The following is an 18,259-nucleotide window of genomic DNA, read 5'->3' as shown; positions in this document are numbered from 1 at the left end:
CCACTTGCCAATAGTGTGTTCTTGGGGACCAAGTCTTTAACACATGGACTTTTGGAAGACACTTGTCCAAACCACAGCAGGTGATTAGGTCTTGGGGGTGGGGACCTCATGAAGGGGATTACTGCCCTTATGAAAGTACTGGCAAAATCTCTCACCTCTTCTAGTAGGTGAAGTTAGATTGGGAAGGCCATTCTCTGTATGGAAGTGGGCCCTCATCGGACGGTGGATCTGCTGATGCCTGGACTTCCCTACCTCCAGACCTGAGAGAAGTAAAGTCCTGTGTTTAGGACCCACTCATTTCATCTTGCTACAGCGACCCGAACAGACCAAGACGGGGAAGTGGCTTTGGAACTGGACAGTGAGTAGAGACTGAAAGAGTTTGGTCCATTCATGGAAGTGTAGTGTACAAGCTACACTTCCATGAATGGACCATCAAGGGCGATTCCTGTGAGGGTTCAGAAAGGAAGAGGAGAGGTTTAGAGTAAGTTTCAATTTTTTGAAAGAACACTTAGGTACTCATAAAAAATACATTGGAGAGTCTTCAACAGAAAAGAGGAACGTGTTATTGGACAGTGGGAGAGAGGCCATCCTTACTATACAAGTGGCAAAGAACTCAACTGAATCATGTTTGTGTTCTAGTGCTTTGTGGAAGATAGAATTTGTGAGCAATGAAATTGGGTATTTGGCTAAGGAAAATTTTAAGCAAAGTGTCGGAGCTATGGTTTGACTTCACTTCCTGCAGTAAAATATGAGAAGAGAGAAATGACTTTCAAGATGGAGTTAATAAAAAGGGAATGAAGGTTAAATTCAGAAAATTCTCAGTCTACCTGTACTGAAATAAATAAGATGGTCTGTTCAGGGGAGAACAAGGGTAAAGCTGAGCAATCATTTGATAAAGAGGTTACTCTGAGTTGCCCATCTCTGTGGAGGCCAGGTGCTCTTCATTAAGACAGGCTGATTAGTTAGCCATCTAAACAGAGCCCAGGACTTACTGCACGAGAAAAGGGAAGAGTAACCCCAAAAGACATTTCAGAAATCAGGGCTGCCTGTGCCTTCCAAACCTAGATGCTACAAAACTGGAGACATTAATGCCCAGAGATGCCTCATATTGAAGGCTGTGCTCCTCATAAGCCACAGCTGTGCTCCTGGGCTGCCCCATGTGCAGCTCCATTAGGCTACTGCATGGTGTGTGCTGCCCCAGCGGAAAGTACTGACAAAAATCTATTAGGGGTAAGGCTTTCCAAAGCTGGGCAGCTGGCAAATCTTCAGAGGCAGGGCTGCTGATATTAAGGGTCCAAAAGACAGGACCCTGGGGGGAAGGTGGCTCAGTAGTAAGCACTTGTCTGGCCTGCGTGAGGCCCTGGGTTCCATCCCCGGTACTGCAAAAAAAAACAAAAACGATCAAACAACCCTCCATGTCAGTGGGCTTGAGGGGCAAGGTATCAAATCAGAGGAAATAATTCTTGGGATTTAAGATTTTGTACTTGCTTGAGAATGATTACACTTTTCCTTTTTTTCCAGAATGGGAATGTCTATCCCATGCCTGCCCACCATTATATTTTGGATGTGCGTAACATATATGATTTCACAAGTTCACAACTGGAAAGCAGTTTACCTCAGAATTAATTGTAACTTCTCACACCCAGATCTGATTTACATAAGAATTACCTAATACTTTGCGTTTAGTTTTTAAAATTGATGCTGAAACAAGCTAAAACTTTGGGGTGAGGCTATTGGAATGGAATCGATGTTGTTTTATAAAAGGAGGACATGTATTTGGGATGCCAGGACCTGCACTATGGTTGAATGTTTACATCCCCTCCAAATTCATATGTTGAAATTCTCCCTCCCAAGGAGGTATTATTAGGAGGTTGATTCTCAGGGAGGTGATCAGGTCCTGGAGGCAGAGCACTAATGAATGAGATTGGTTCCCTTAAAAAAGAGTTACAAGGGAGCTGGGGATGTGGCTTAAGCGGTAGTGCGCTCGCCTGGCATGCGCAGGGCGCTGGGTTCGATCCTCAGCACCACATAAAATAAATTAAAGATGTTGTGTCCGCCGAGAACTAAAAAAAATAAAATAAAAATATTAAAAAAAAAAGAGTTACGAGGGACTCTGTGTTCCTTCTTCCGAGTGAGGCTAGTGAGGTGGCTGTCTAGGAGGAAGCGGGACCTCACCTGATCTGAATGTTCCAGTGCCTTGATCTCACACTTCCCACCCTCCACGTTTGTGAGAAATAACTCTGTTGTTTATAAGCTGCATCATTCATGGTATGTTGTCAAAGCAGCCCAAATGGACTGAGACAACAATCAGAAGAAACGTACTAGGCATCGAAGACACATCTGCACTCCCAAGTTCATTGCAGCATTATTTACTGTAAACAAGACATTTAGACCGCCCAAGTGCATGCACTCAGATGAATGGAAAGGGAGATGTGGCATGCATATGTGTCTGTGCACGCTGTACCATACAATATTATCTAGGATTTTAAAAGGATATTTTTTAACTCAGTGTTCCTAAAGGAAGAGAACCAACAGGAGGTATGATCATAAAAAGCGGATTTATTAGATTGGCTTACACAACTAGAAGCTGGATAGTTCACAATGGCCATCTGCAGGCTGGAGAGCTAGAGGAACCAGTAGCTGCGCAATCTAAAGCCTCACAACAAAGGTTTCAACAGTGCTACCCCAGTCCAAGACCGAAGGCTTCTGGAGAATCAGTGGCAGAGTCCACTTTGGAAGAGTGAAGGAGCAAGAGTCTGATATCCTCAGATGATCGCAGCAGCAATCAAGAACCTAGAAGAACATAAGAAGAACAGAGCTTGCATCTGCTGCTGCTTCCATATTCTTCCAACCTTTATTCCATCCAAGTTTCCAGCCTATTGGATGATGCTGCTTGTTAGAGTCTGTAAACAAGTCAAAATAACACCTGGCATTTAGCCAGGGGAATGTTAGAGTTCGTAAACAAGTCTGGATGGTGCCTGGCAAAATGCCAGAGGGAGTGGTTTGAGAAGTAACAAAAGAGAGCCATTAAGTGTAGAGATTCCTTATTGGCTGACTGATGTATCTAGTTTATGCTAATTAGATAAGCTCTGTGGAATGTATAAATACTGCTCCTGTCCTGCAATAAACGGCTCCTACTCCTGCTGTATCAACATACACAAGTTATTCGTCACCCCCCGGTTATTTTGCTGCAGCCGGACTGCGGCAGCTGCCCATCTGAAGGAGGGTCTCCTCTTTAGTTTGCTATGCCACATGCCAATCACTCTTAGACACATCCTCATTTGACACACACAGAAGCCTCTTAATCTTCCACATCTCTTAATCCAATCAAGTTGACAATTCATATCAACTGTTGCAGATATCCTGTCATTTGCAACAATATGGATAAACTAGAGGACATTATGCCAAGTGAATTGAGTTAAACACAAACACTGCATGGTCTCACATATACATGGAATCTGAAAAGTCAAAATCATAGAGGCCAAGAGTACAATGTTAGTTTCCAGGGACTAGAGATTTGTGGAAATGGGGAGATGTTCATCAAAGAGCACACATGTTCAATTATGCAGGAGGAATCAGTTCAGGAGATCTAAAGTACAACACAGTTTCTATAGTTATGATGCCATCTTGTTTTTTTTTGTTTTGTTTTTTGTTTTTTTTTTTTTAATTTGCTAAGAAAATAGACTTTAAATTGTTTTCACTGCACTAAAAAGAAGACCTACATGAGGTGACAGGTGTATTAACTACCTTGAATAAATAATTTCACAAGGTATACATATGTCAAAACATCACACTGTACACAGTAACTATATGCAATTTTTATTTGTCAACTATATCTCCATAAATCAGGAGATGGGAAATATTGTCGTAGTCATCTTTGGAAACATACAGTAATTCACTACAGTAACAAATGGTACTAAATTAAAAGGAAAGAATGAAAATTACATTACTTCCAAAACGTATGCCAGACTCTTGAAATTGTCTTCGAAATCACACTTAACACATCTTTGAATATATTCTTCTCAGCTTCTGCCCTTATATTTCTAATTTTTTCTTCATATCTCATCATTGTTAATTTTATTTGTTCCTCCTTTTCTTCCTCTAGCTTAGTAGCATATTCCTGTTCTATTAGTCGGATTTCATTATCTCGTTCTTCAGCATAAATTTTCTTCAGAATCTCTCCACGCTTTTGCAGCTTTTCCTCTATGTTCTCATATATGCGGTGAGAAAAGTAAGCCCTTCCATTGTTCTCCACCATCTTATCTATCAGCTCCACCAGCATCTGCACTTGAATTTCCTTCTCGACCTTGTCTGCTTTGTTGCTAATGGCAAAATAGCGGTTCCCGCACTCCTTGATGATGCTTCTTAGGTTCACATCCGCACTTTCCAGGAAGCTATCAAGGCTACAGCCCTCCAACTCTTCCTTGCGAGTGAACAAGACTATCATGTTCTTTGTGACTTCCGGCCCAAAGACTGTCTTGATCAATGCAACAGTGTTCTGCTCTTCCTTTGTGTAGCGGCCCAGCTGCATGACCATGATGATGGCGTGAGGTCCTGGGCAGGAGTAAAGGACACACTGACTGATCTCTTCACACGTGGTCTTCAGACTCTGCTTGGTGTCAAAGAGCCCTGGGGTATCAACAACAAGAAGCTGTCCTCCCTTCCATGCTCGGGTTTCTTTTTGACAGGTCTTGGTAACAGCTTGGGCAGAAATCTGAGATTTAAACTTATCTTCCCCAAGGATGGTGTTTGCTGAGGCACTTTTCCCACTTCCAGTTCTCCCGACCAGAACAATTCTCAGAGTGTCATTTTGGTGGTCAGCCATCTTCCTGGAGAGAGGCCCTGGAGCTTGGGCACACACAGACCTGAAAGAGTGAAAGGAAAGAAAAACGCCAGTTTAGCTCTATGGGGATGATTCCCCATCCCCTTTTCTTCTCTTCTTCCCCCACTGAAATTTGGAAATATTCTATCATCCTTATTTATCCCAGTAGATAAAAAGATGAAATGGTCCATTTACTGTGGAAGAAATAAAAGAAAAATAAAGAGTCCCCCACAAGAGAGTACCTGGTCCGGATGATTTCATGGGGAGGCCTGTGAAACGGACAAATCTGATCATCTCAATGCTACTTAAACTGCTCCTGATTATATAAAAAGAAGGGTGCCCCCCCACCAGCCCACATGCCAACATAGGGAGGACTGCTCATGTGCCCCTGCCCTGATGCTGTCCTGCATACAGGTATGTGCACCTGCATCCCTATCCTGCCACTTGCCTCAGTGCCAAAGCCAAGACTGAGGCCAAGCTCCTGCGCTCCAATTTCTACTGCCACTGCCACCAGTTACAGACAAAGAAGCTATGGGGAAGCTATGCTGTGCTGTCCAACTAGAACCAAAGCCAAAGTAGTTATCACACTGACAGCTAAAATACATCTTCAGGTCGATGCTTGTTACTACGAAAGCCATCCTTTAAAAATAATAGAAACAACTGATATACCAGATATGCAAATATGATCCTACAGACAGAAGAAATGGAGAAAAGCAAAGTAACATGATTCCTTCCCAGGAATACAATGACTCTTCAGCCAGAGACCCCAAAGAATGATATTGATGAAATGCCTGATAAAGAATTTGAAAGAGCTGGGTTCGCTTGCGCACATCAGTAATCCCAGCTGCTCGGGAGACTGAGACCAGAGAATTGCGAGTTCAAAGCCAGCCTCGCAATGGCGAGGTGCTAAGCAACTCAGTGAGATCCAGTCTCTAAATAAAATACAAAATAGGGCTAGGGATGTGGCTCAATGGTCCAGAACTCCTGAGTTCAATCCCTGGTACCAAAAAAAAAAAAAAAAGAATATGAAAAGAATGGTTATAATGAAATTCAGTGAGATACAGGAGAATACATACAGTCAGTTCAGTAAATTTAAGGAATTTAGCAAAGAGATGGGAATCTTGAAAAAGAACCAAGCAGAAATATTGGAAATGAAGAGCTCAGCAAGTTGCAAAATACAGCTGAAAGCCTCAGCAACACACTACATCAATCAGGAGAATTTATGTAATCCCAACTACTCAGGAGTCTGAGGCAGGAGGATCACAAGTTCAAGACCAGCTCTGGCAATTTAATGAGACATGTCTCAAAAGAAATCATAAATAAAAAATGTCTAAACTTGAAATCAGGTATTTTGAAATAGCCCAACCAGACAAAAAAGAAAGAAAAATCATAAATAATGAATACATCCTCCAAACCTTGGGACACCATTAAGCAAATAGTCACATGTTGAGAGTACCTAAATGGGAAGAAAAGGAGAAAGGCATAGAAAATCTATTCAATGAAATAATAGTTGTAACTTTCCCTCATCTTGTGAAAGATATGGACATCCATGTACCAAAGACCCACAGGACTCCAAATAGATATGACCAGAAAAGATTCTCAATATGGCACATAGTCATAGTCAACCTGTCAAAAGTACAAGACAAAGAAAGAATTCTAAAAGCTGCAAGAGGAAACAGCAAGTTCACCTTACAGGCCCAGAGGGAAATAAAATGACATATTCCAACTTCTGAAAGAAAATCACTGTCAACCAAAAGCACTATACCCAGAAAATCTAGGTTTGGGAAATGAAGGAGAAACAAAGACTTTTCAAGACAAGCAAAACTGAAGGAATTCATCACCACGAGACCAGTTTTATAAAAGAAGCTGAAGGGAATCCTGTGTCTAGAAGCAAAAGAAAAGGAACTAACAGCATTAGTTAGTTCCTACAGAAGTATTAAAACCACTGAAAGAGCAGATGTCAGAGGGGAAGAGAAAAGAACCAGAAGTTATCAATAAAATAGACCACCAAGCCACCAAGTTGAGTAAGGGGCAAGAACAGAACAAAGTGTATTCAAAACCATTAAGCCCTTTCCTGTCAGTAATGACCTTGAGTGTAAACAGAGTAAACTCCTCAAGTAAAAGACACTAGCTTCATAAAGGGGTACAAAATCACCATCCAGATATATGCTGCCTGTAAGAAACTCTTTTCACCAGTAAAGACACACAGACTAAACGGGATAGATAGAAAAATATATTCCCATGCAAACAAGAACCAAAAATGAATAGTAGAAGCTAATTTTATATCAGGCAAAATAAAGAAGACAACGATAAAGAGGCAACAGAGGTGATTCACCATGATCAAGTGGAATTTATCCCAGGATTCAAGAATTACTCAACATACAGAAATCAATAAATGTAATACAGCACATCAATAAATAAAAAACAATATGTAAGGAACTAAAATAACAAAGGAACAATCTGATTTTAAATGAGCAAATGATCTGACTAGACTTATATAAAAAAAAGAAATACAAATGACGAACAAATATATGAAAAAATGCTCAATATCCTTATTCACCAGGGAAATGCAAACAAAAACCACAATGCAAAATCATTTCCCTCCAGTTAGAGTGACTACTATCAATTAGACAAAAAGAACAAGTGTTGGTAAGGATGTGGAGAAAAGGGAACTCTCACACGCTGTTGGTGGAAATGTAAATTAATACAGCCATTATGGAGAAGAGTAGGAGGGTCCTCATAAAACTAGAATAGTCCACCATATGATCCAGATGTTGTACTTCTGGGTATGTATCTAAATAACATAAAATCAATATACAAAAGAAATACCAGCACTACCATGTTTCTTGCATCACAGGTCACAATATCCAGGATTAAAAACCTAACCTAGCCAGGTGTGGTGGTGCACACCTGTAATCCCAGCAGCTCGGGAGACTGAGGCAAGAGGATCACAAGTTCAAAGTCAGCCTCAGCAATTTAGTGAGGCCCTAAGCAGCTTAGCAAGACCATGTCTAAAAATAAAAAAATAAAAAAGGGCTGGGAATGTGACTCAGTGTTTAAGCAATGCTGGGTTCAACCACTAGTATGAGGAGAGGAAGGAAGGAAGGAAGGAAGGAAGGAAGGATCGAATGAACTAAGAGGGGTGGGGGAGGGAGAGGGAGGAAGGGAGGGAGAAAGAAAGAAAAAAAAGGGAGAAAGACAATAAGGAAAACACGGAGGTCCCTATGAATGGATAAATAAATGAAGAGAATGTGGTATAGATGTACAATGAAATATTATTCAGCCATAAAAGGGGGAAACCTGACATTTGCATGAAAATGGATAGACCTGGAGGACATTGTTAAGTGAAATAATTCAGACCCAGAAAGATAAATGCTGCATGTCCTCTCTCATATGTGAGAAATTAAAAGTCAGCCTGAATGTGGACTAGTGATCCCTAGAGGCTGGGAAGGTTGGGGGCACAGAGCATAAAGAGAGGATACAGAGTAGGGCCACCCGAGATGGACAGCAGGAATGAGTTCTAGTATTCTGCAGCACAGTGGGATGACTGTTGCTCCCAAAACCTATTATATATTTTAAGAGGAAATAGAAGAGAGGAGTTCCAAGGCTCCAAGAAATGACAAGGAAGCCAGGCACAATGGTGCTCAAGCCTGTGATCCAAGCTCCCAGGCAGGCTGAGGCAGGATTACGGGTTCAAGCCCAGTCTGGACAACTTAGGGAGCCCCTGAATTTAAAAACAAAACACTAAAAACTGGTAGGAGGTGGCTGGGGATGAAGCTCGGTGGTAGAAAGCTTACCTAACATGAGGAAGGCCCTGGGTTCTATCTCCACTACCATGAAAAATAAATAATAAAATAAAACAAAAAGGAGTTGGTGATGTAGCTCAGTGGTAGAGCAAAAAGAAATGATAAGGATTTGATAAGTACACATTGTATACATGTGTTACAATATCATGCTGAACCCCAAAATGTATACCATTATTTCATGTTAATCAAAAATACAAAGAAAGAAAAAATTTAATTCCTTCCATGAGGCAAGTATACTATTGATTCTAAGAGCTGGTAAAGATTTTACCAATAAAGAAGGCTACAGTTGTATCTCATTTAATACTGATGTAAAAATCCTAAATGAGTTATCAGATGCCAAAAAATAATATACCATGATTGTGATTCAATGCAAAAATACTAGAATGGTTACTTACAAGACAATTGACTGTTATAATACATCCCATAAATAGATTCAGAAGAAAATCACCTAGATGCAGAAAAGATATTTGACCAAATTTCACATTGATTCATGTTTAAAGCATTTTATCTAATAGTAAATTTGCAATTAATAGACACTTCTTTTAATATGGTTTAACATACATACAAATTTCAAAAATTTTATTATCATTTTTTTCTTCTGGAGGTTAAAAAATTCATTATAAAGTTCATTTGGATGAAGAAAAGTGAGTTATCCTGAACATCAGAAAAGAAAAGTATGTCTATCTGCCAGAAAATGATTCCAGTCTCCGTGACTGCAGCAGGAGGACGCTCGGGCAAGAAGAGTCACAGAGGAGAGAATTGTCCGACTGGTTTTCTTTTATATTGATCTGACCATACTCAGCTACATCTATATTCCATAAGGCAGCATCTCTTTTCAAGATAAACAATTTTATAAGCAACGCTGGGGTAACTATATAATCTTGCAGAAAATGATTAAATTGCATTCATTTTCTCACACCACGGGACTTCCAAATAGGTTGGAAATTTAAATGTAAAAACGTTAACTTGGGTTTTCTCAAAGTGCCTTTTGAGAGATTCAAGATGGCAGAGTAGAGAAAGCCGCATTCCTAGTTGCTCAGTGACTGGGTATTCAAGCAGCAGAGTGCAGCTTCTCAGTGAAGTGGGTGAAGGAGGGATTTCACTAAAATTTAATACTGGACAGTCAGAATGCCTTAGAGACTCAGAAATTCAGGTGTGTTGAACAAAGAAGAAGGTTCACTGGAGCCAGGCTGGTTGTGGCAGTGGCAGGGCAGCTGTGGTGGCACTGGGTCACCAGGGAGGGGAGGGAGAACAGAGAGAGAAACACAGGGATCAGAGTCGGCATGGGAACCCGAGATCAGAAAAGCAGCAGGCACTTAGCTGAACCAGAGGCTGCACCTCAAGCTGGTGTCTGAACACTGCCGAGTTGCTCAGCTGCTGTGGAGAGCCGAGGCTGGGCCGTCCTGAGGTGGCCATGCTGCAGCTGCTGCTGTGGGAACCCTGGAGATCAGAGCAAACAGCCCCACAGTGCCCCACAGTGCCCCAGCAGTGCCCCCCGTGGGACCCAGGGAGTACCTGGCAGAATGAGAGTGAAGCAGGGAGACAGAAGAGTTCATCCAACAACAGCAGAATACACTTTCTTCTCACTCTTCATCCCTCTGGGAATCTTCTCCAAGATATACCATATTTTAGACCACAAGGCAACGCTTAACAAATACAAAATAATTGTTATAATTCCTTGTATCTTATCAGATCAACAAAATTAGAAATTAACACCAAAAACCCTATGGGAAACTATATGAATACATGAAGAATGAACAATACACTTTGGGGTTTTGTTTGCTTGCTTGTTTTGCTTTTCATACTGGAGATTGATTGAACCCGGGGGCATGGCACCACTGAGCAACATCCCCACCCCTTTTTAGTTTTTATTTTGAGGCAGTATCTCATTAAGTTTCTTAGAGCCTCACTAATTTGCTGAGGCTGGTCTCAAATTTGCAGTCCCCCTGTCTCAACCTCCCAAATCACTGGGATTACAGGTGTGCACCAAAACATCTAGTTAGAATAATGCACTTTTGAATGATGAATGGATAATAGAACAAACTGGGAAAATCCAAAAATTCTTAGACTCAAATGAGAATAGTGACACAACATACTAGAACCTCTTGGTCATTCTAAAGGCAGTTCTTTTTAAAAAAAATGTTTATTTTTTAGATATAGGTGGACACAATATTTTTATTTTTATTTTATTTTTATGTGGTGCTGACAATCGAACCTAGTGCCTCGTACATGCTAAGAGCTCTACCTCTGAAGTTCTAAAAGGAAATTTATAGCTATGAACGCCTACATAAGAAAAATCAGAAACATCCCAAATAAACAGCCTAATGATACATCTCAAGGTCCTCAAAAAAGAGAATGAAACAACTTCACAACCAGTAAAAAAAAAAAAAAGGAAATAATTAAAATCATAGCCAAAATCTATGAAATTGAGTAAAAAATTACAAAGGATCAATGAAACAAAGAATTGGTTCTTTGAAAATATAAACAAGATTGATAAAAACCTTAGCTAAAAGAGCAGAAGGAAAAAGAGAGGTGACCCAAACTATTAAAATGAAAGACGTAAAAAAAGAAATCACCACAGACATCCAGTGGGTCATTAGGGACTAAATTGAAAAAACTCCAAGAAATCAGAAAATCTAGAAGAAATGGATACATTTTAGTGCACATTCAATTTGCCAAGATTTAAAATGGAATAACTAGTAATGAGAAGCAGTAATAAAAAAAGTCTTCCAACAAAGAAAAGCCCCGGACCAGATAGATTCTCAGCTGAAGTCTACCAGACCATTAAAGAACTAATGTCAACACTCCTCAAATTATTGTGTGGAATAGAAAGGAATGGAACACACCTGAATTCAGTGTACGAAGCCACATTGACACTCATACCCAAACCAGACAAGAACACATCAAGGTAAGAATACTACAGACCAAAACTTAGACTCTGATGACCTTGAATGCAAAAATACTCAATAAAATATTAGCAAAAAATATTCAACAACATTTAAGAAGGTTTTGCATTCTGACCAACTTGGTTGTATCCCAGAGACACAAGAATGTTTTAACGTATGCAAGTCAGTCAATGCAATTCATCAACTAAATAGAATTAAGAACAAAAAACTCAGTCACCTCAAATGCAGAGAAAACCTTTGACCAAATCCATCAACCATTCATGATAAAAACACTGAAGAAACTGGGATAGAGGTGACCTACCTCAACATCATAAGACAAAACCCAAAGTGGGAGAAAACTGAAAGTATTTCCTTTAAAATCCAGGGCAAGATAAGCATGTCTCCTCTTACCACCCCTATTTAATATAGTGCTAGAAATCAAGTCAGAACAATTAGGCAAAAGAAGGAAATAAAAGGAATAAAAATTGGAAAGGAAGAAGTCAAATTATCACTGTTTGCAAATAATATGATCCTTTAATGGGAAGATCCAAAAAATTCCCCAGAAGATGACTGGAGCTAAAAAACAAATCAGCAATGTAGCCGGTTACAAAAGCAACAATACAAATATCAATAAGCTCTCCTATTTGCCAACTATGAATCTGCTGAGAAAGAAATAAGGAAAACAATCCCATTCACAGTAGCCTTAGGGAAAAAATAAAACTAGGAATAAATCTAATCAAGGAGGTGAGAGAACTCTACAATGAAAACTATAGAATACTGAAGAAATTTAAGAAGACCCAAGAAGATGGAAAGACCTCCCACGTCCATTAATAGGCAAAATTAATGTTTTTAAATGTCTTCATTAAATGTTTTTAATGTTTTTATTACCAAAAGCAGTTTACAAATTCAATGCAGTCCTCACCAAAGTATCAACGACATTCTTTACAGAACTAGAAAAAAGAGTCCTGAACCTCATTTGAAAAAAATAAAAGACCCAGAATAGCCAAAGTAATTCTTGTTTGTTTGGTGCTGGGGATTGAACCCAGGGCCTTGGGCACCAGAGGCAAGCACTCTACCAACTAAGCTATCTCCCTAGCCCAAGCCAAGCTAATTCTAAGCCAAAAAAGCAATCTGGAGACATCACAATACCTTCCTTCAAATCATACTACAGTGTTACAATAACAAAAACTACATGGCACTGGCATAAAAACAGACACCTGGATCAATGGCCCAGAACTGATAATAACACAGAGACGAATGTAACACAGATAGGGTCATCTGATCTTGACAAAGGTGCCAAAAGCATACACTGGAGAAAAGACAGCCCTTTTAACAAATGGTGCTGGGAAAACCCGTGATCCGTGTGCAGAAGAATGAAACTAGAGCCTTATCTCTCCCCCTGCAAAAAGATCAACTCAAAATGCATCAAATGCCCAGGAATTAGACCAGAACCCGTGCAACTCCAAGAAGAAAACACAGATCAACACTCCAAAACGTAGGCACAGGCAATGATTCTCATAGGACCCCTGAAGCTCAGGAGAGGATGCTAAGAGTTAGTAAATGGAAAGGAATCAAATGAAAACCTTCTGCACAGCAAGTAAACAAACAAAAAACGGTTAAGAATGTGAAGAGAGACGCTACAGAATGGGAGAAAATCTTTGCTAGCTACTCTTTTGACAGAGGATTAATAGCTAGAATATATACAGAGCTCAAAAAACTTTACCCCCAAAAGTCAAGTAACTCAGTTAATAAATGGGCAAATGAACTAAACAGACACTTCTCAAAAGAAGAAACACAAATGGTCAACAAATACATAAGAAAGTGTTCAACATCAACAGCAATTACGGAAATGCAAATCAAAACCACCCTGAGATTTCATTTCACTCCAATCAGAATGGCAGTCGTCAGAATACAAACAATAATAATTGCTCAAAAGGATGTGAAGAAAAAGGAAGACTCTAACACTGCTGGAGACTGTAAATTATCACAAACACTATGGAATTAGGATGGAGGCTCCTCAAAACACTAGGTATGGAACCACCACATGGCCCAGCTAGGCCACTTCTGGGTATTTACCCTGAAGCATTAAACTCATCTCACCACAGTGATATCATGATATCCATGTTTATGGCAGCACGATTCACAATAGCTGAATTACGGAACCAGCCTAGGTGTCCATCAATGCATGAATGGGTAAGGAAACTGTGGTCTATATGCACGATGGAATTTTATTCAGCCATAAAGAAAAATGAAATTATGTTATTTACAGGAAAATGGATGGAACTAGAGAGCATTATGTTAAGTAAGCCAAACTCAGAAGGTCAATGGCTGTATGTTTTCTCTCATATGTGAAAGCTAGAGAGGAAAAAAAGGAAAGAAGGAGTTGGAGGGGAGGGGTGCAGGGGACCTCATGAAAAAACAAAAGACCCAGCAACTTAATGAGCTCGTTTCTCAAATTAAAAAAAAAATGTTAAAGGCTAGCACAGAGTGGCTCAGAGGTAGAAAATCAAAAGGAAATCAGTTGAGGAAAGGGACCAAGGAGTAGGTGGGAGGGAGTGGGGGAGTGCTGGGAAAGGATATTGACCGAATTACATTGTTACATTGTGTACATATTCTCATATATAAGAGCATATTATCATGTGTAAGTACTATAATGCACCAATTGAAAAAATGTGGAGAAGAAAGTTAACTCAGATTCTTTGCAACCTGGGGATGATGAAAATGTTTGTAATGTAAGACTTAAAACTGTATAAGGAAACACTGATAAATTGATTACATAAAAATAAAAAAAAATAATAATGTAAGACCAAAAAAAGCAAATTAAAATACAAATGTAAAACTACAAAAATATCCTCCTAAATTATATCAAAGAGATTTAATTTTACTAATACACAAAGAATATCTAAAAGCAGAGAAAGAAAACATCAACAACTTGATTTTTAAAAATGGACAAGAAATGTGTAGGGTGGCATACAACTGTAATTCCAGCTACTGGAGAGGCTGAGGCAGGAGTATCACAAGTTAGAGGCCAGCCTCAGCAACTTAATGAGATCCTTTCTCAAAATTAAACAAAATAAAAAATTTAAAGGCTAGGGCAGAGTGGCTCAGAGGTAGGGTACTTGCCTAGATCGTATGAGGCTGTGGGTTCACTCCGTAGTATAAAAGAAAGAAAAAAGCAAACAAGAAAGGAAGGAAGGAGAGAGGAAATAAAAATAAAAATTGAGCAAGAGATATAAGTAAATTTTAAAAGATTCCAAATGCATAGAAAATGCATAAATAGAGCAAAGCGACTCTCCTCGGTCCTGCTATTTCTTCAGAACAGCTAATTCTCCGTCCACAGCAGCCCTCCCCCACCCGCAGGTCACACTGCTAGGACACAGCTTCCATCTGTTGAGTCCTGGGAAAGAGTCTGAATCCCAGCTTCCCTCTGACCTGAGTGACCTGCGGAACCCACAGAGGGTCACCAAACTTGCTGGGATCCTGGTTCTTTTTCAGTAAAAGGAAGGATTTCAACAGACAGTGTCTAAATGGATTTCCAGCCCCCAAATTCTACCTTGAGCGCACAGAACCTCCTAGGGAGAAAACCAAGCAGCGCTGTCTGGAGCGAAACCCCACTGCCCGGAGCCTGCCCTGCCCAGCAAAAGTTCGCCCTGTGAATATCTGGATGAAGGACACCACGCTAATAAATCTCCTTGCGCTCCCCCGACCCGCTGCCAGCCACTACCACCCGGAAGCACACTCCTAGGGTGCTACTGGCGCTCAGTAGGGAGAAACCGTACCTCGCCCCTCTGCAAACCAGAGCCCACCCCGTGCAGACGCCCCTGACTGCCCCCCACAGCTCCTTGGCTCCGGGTCCTCTTCACAGCCAGCCTCACCGTTAGAGTATGTTGGTAAGTTCTCAAGTTTTCTCCAAGAAAGTTGCTTGAGTGGATGCCTCTGCTTCACCTGTGACAGAAATGTTTGCTCCCCCAAACCTCTGAGTCAGGAAACCCAGTTGGGTGGAGTCAGTGAAAACACTCTTGCCTTTAAGGAAACAGAAATACTCTCTAAAATTGAGTGGGAGCTTCTGTTTTGCCAAGTTGAAATATTTTGTGTGTGTGCCTGCTATAACACCAAAATTTTCAAAGTTATATTTTTTGTTTGAGGTCACATTGATTTTGCCCAACTGTAGACAAATGTAAGTGTCCTCAGCAGGTAGGCTAGGCTAGGCTATGACACTCAGAGGCTGTGTGCATTTTCAACTTATGGTGTTTTCAACATGAGATGAGTTTGTCAGACATAACCGTACTGTAAGTTGAGGAGCATCTGTGTGTGTGTGTGTGTGTGTGTGTGTGTGTGTAGACCCACATATCCATATATACACATATATATATTAAAAACTCAGAGCTTTTTCTGATGCTTGTTAGGTGCAGGACAGGCTGAGTAAGCTGTCTGCAGGGCATGCCAAACAAAGTTAGCTGCAGGATGACCTGGGCACTCAAACCCTCTGTCTGGTTCTTTATCGACTATTTGCTTCAAGCCCAAACACCCAAGCCCCGGCTCAAGGCTGAACACTTAACCCCCATTGTGCCAACAGGCAGCTTGTAGACCCAGAGACCTCATTAGATGTGAGCTATAAAAACTCCCTCCTGCCGGGCCCTTCTCTCTTTTCTCCTCTGTTGCACTGCTGCAATAAAGCTCTCTTGGTCACTCTGAGTGTTGTGGTCACTTTTCTTTCAGTGCTATGATGTAAGACAAATTCAAGTTTAACTTATTAAGACATTGCAAAAATAATACCAGGAGATGAAAAGAATAGCATCCTGACTCTTACACAAATGCATTCAACTGTCAGGAAAAACTACTTAGGATATATTAAAAAATAGAAAATGTAAAAAAAAAAAAAACAAGTAAAGTAGTTATTGAGGTCAGCCTCAGGGTCACAGCTTCCTCTTGTGAAGTTCACATATTGTACACTTACATCACGGGTGCCCAAATATGTAAATAGAACCAAATAGCCTTCTAAAGAGGCAAAGGCGGAAAGCCTGTAAAATCTTTACTTCATGTCACCACACACTGCAGACAGCTTTGCCCTCCATCTCTGGAAAGCACTGCATCTTATTAAAACAAATCTGAAAATTCTCGGTTACTGTTGGCTCCTGGTCCAGCATCTCTTCCCCTGTGTGTCTAAAAACACTTCCCCCATAAGTCTGAAAAAAGGCACAAGCCACCAGCTTCTCCCAGGAAACACTCCTCCCTTCAGTCAAGCGTCAGTGTGGGGACACACACTGCCCCTGCCCCTGCCTGTCTTCGCAGGACTGGCAGATCACGGGTGATGAAAGCAGTGGGGGATCAGCGGGGACATCCAACCTGCCACCTAACACAGCGGCCTTAGTTCATTCCATGTTCAGCACAGCTTCCTTCCGGTTTCCTGCTTTGCTTTGGGGTATTGCACAGGTTTCCTGGATTGTCCCTCTCCCTTCTCACCCAAATAGGGTCCGCATGAATAGGAAGATCTGGTGCCTGCACCCCTGGGACTATGACAAGGAATCTAGAGAGTTTGATGAAGTAGTCTTTGGCTTCCCAGGTGCTCAGGAAAACTGTCTTCTGCAGCTGGGGTGGGGCAGACTGTAAGGAAAGAAAACGGTGCTGAGTGTGAAGGCACTCTTGAAGCTGGATCCCCCAAAGAAGCACTGACCCAACTCTCAACAGAGTTAAATGCCATGCCCCAAAGAGACCTTTACTATCCTCCCCTCTGGTTCTTGTTGCTGTAGTAAGACAGCCACAGACATTCAGTCTCATTACAAAACAGGTCTCTGCTTTCTGTTAATGCTTGCCTGAAGACTCCGCTATAAGCTTCCAGACAGGACTGTGTCGTCAATAGAGAAGTACTCTCTTGGAGCTTCATGCAGAGAATTGTACTAGGTCCTGTACTGGTCTTGGGTGGTTTATTAGGTTGGCTTACAGGATCAGAAGGCAGTTCCACATGGCCAACTGCAGGCTGAGCTGCCAAGAAACCCGTGACAGCTCAGTCCGAGAAGCTGGAGCCTCAGAGAAAGAGGGACAATGACGCAGCCCCAGTCTGACTGAAGGCCTGCAGACCCCCTGGAGAATCGCTGATCGGAGTGGGCTTTGGAGTGAAGGGCCTGGAACCTAATGTGACCGCAGCGGCAATCCAAGCACCCTTTCAAGAAGAATCAAGCTTGTGCCTGTGTCAGCTTTCTTCTTCCTCCACCTTTTGTCCCATCCAGGCCCCGAGCCTACTGGACGGTGCCACCCACATTCAGGAAGGGTCTCCTCCCTCAGTTGGCTGTCCCATATGTCAATCATTTCTGAAAACACCCTGCATCTACAGTTCCAGAAGTGTCTCAGTCTTGGGCATCCATTAATCCAATGAAGTCCACAATCCAGATGAAGCCTCACAGTTATCCTCAGCTATTGCTCCTTCACAGATATCCTGAACTATGGATTCTCCAGGGGGTCTGCAGGCCATCATTGGTCCCTCTTTCTCTGAGGCTCCAGCTTCTTGGACTGAGCTGCTGCTGATTCCTTGGCATCTCCAGCCTGCAGTTGGCCATGTGGAACTGCTAGGGACAGGTTTCCAAGACCACAACACTTACCAACTTTCACGCTGTGCCAGTGAACTCAGCCTGGATTTCCAGGATTCTTTCCAGTTGAAAGCAGATGTTCTTGAAATCAGATTACTGACCCAAGATCTGGTAGAATAAGCATTAATTACAAAGTATTGAATGAAACATTTAAGAAATATT

At 41.3% G+C, this 18,259-nt stretch overlaps 1 protein-coding gene across 6 annotated transcripts; it reads right to left on the bottom strand.

The window, feature by feature from the left end:
• Positions 1-3,798: 3,798 nt before the first annotated feature.
• Positions 3,799-15,608, bottom strand: LOC107148950 (GTPase IMAP family member 7-like). 6 transcript variants are annotated; one of them, XM_015493697.2, is made up of 2 exons: positions 15,389-15,608; positions 3,799-4,865 (listed from the first exon to the last, which is right to left on the bottom strand). In XM_015493697.2, exon 2 carries the CDS (start codon positions 4,823-4,825, stop codon positions 3,947-3,949), a length of 879 nt encoding a protein of 292 aa, XP_015349183.1. In that variant the 5' UTR covers positions 4,826-4,865; positions 15,389-15,608; the 3' UTR covers positions 3,799-3,946. The 6 variants fall into 6 exon arrangements, with proteins under 6 accessions (XP_015349183.1, XP_048642680.1, XP_048642679.1 ...); XM_048786723.1 differs by having other exon boundaries at positions 15,350-15,493; XM_048786722.1 differs by having other exon boundaries at positions 15,344-15,477.
• Between the last annotated feature and the right edge of the window lie 2,651 nt (positions 15,609-18,259).

Source organism: Marmota marmota, unplaced genomic scaffold, assembly GCF_001458135.2.
Source record: "Marmota marmota marmota unplaced genomic scaffold, marMar, whole genome shotgun sequence".
NCBI lineage: Eukaryota > Metazoa > Chordata > Mammalia > Rodentia > Sciuridae > Marmota > Marmota marmota.
Note: the sequence above shows the minus strand (reverse complement) of the source record. Positions and strands in the feature narration are given on the sequence as shown.

Bases quoted from the DNA above. Each gene is read 5' to 3' on its own strand.
- LOC107148950 (XM_015493694.2), bottom strand. From the start codon at position 10,184: ATGAACTCTTCTGTCTCCCTGCTTCACTCTCATTCTGCCAG. The intron at 4,866-10,143 runs GTACTCCCTGGG...TCACTCTTTCAG, and splicing joins CTTCACTCTCATTCTGCCAG to GTCTGTGTGTGCCCAAGCTC.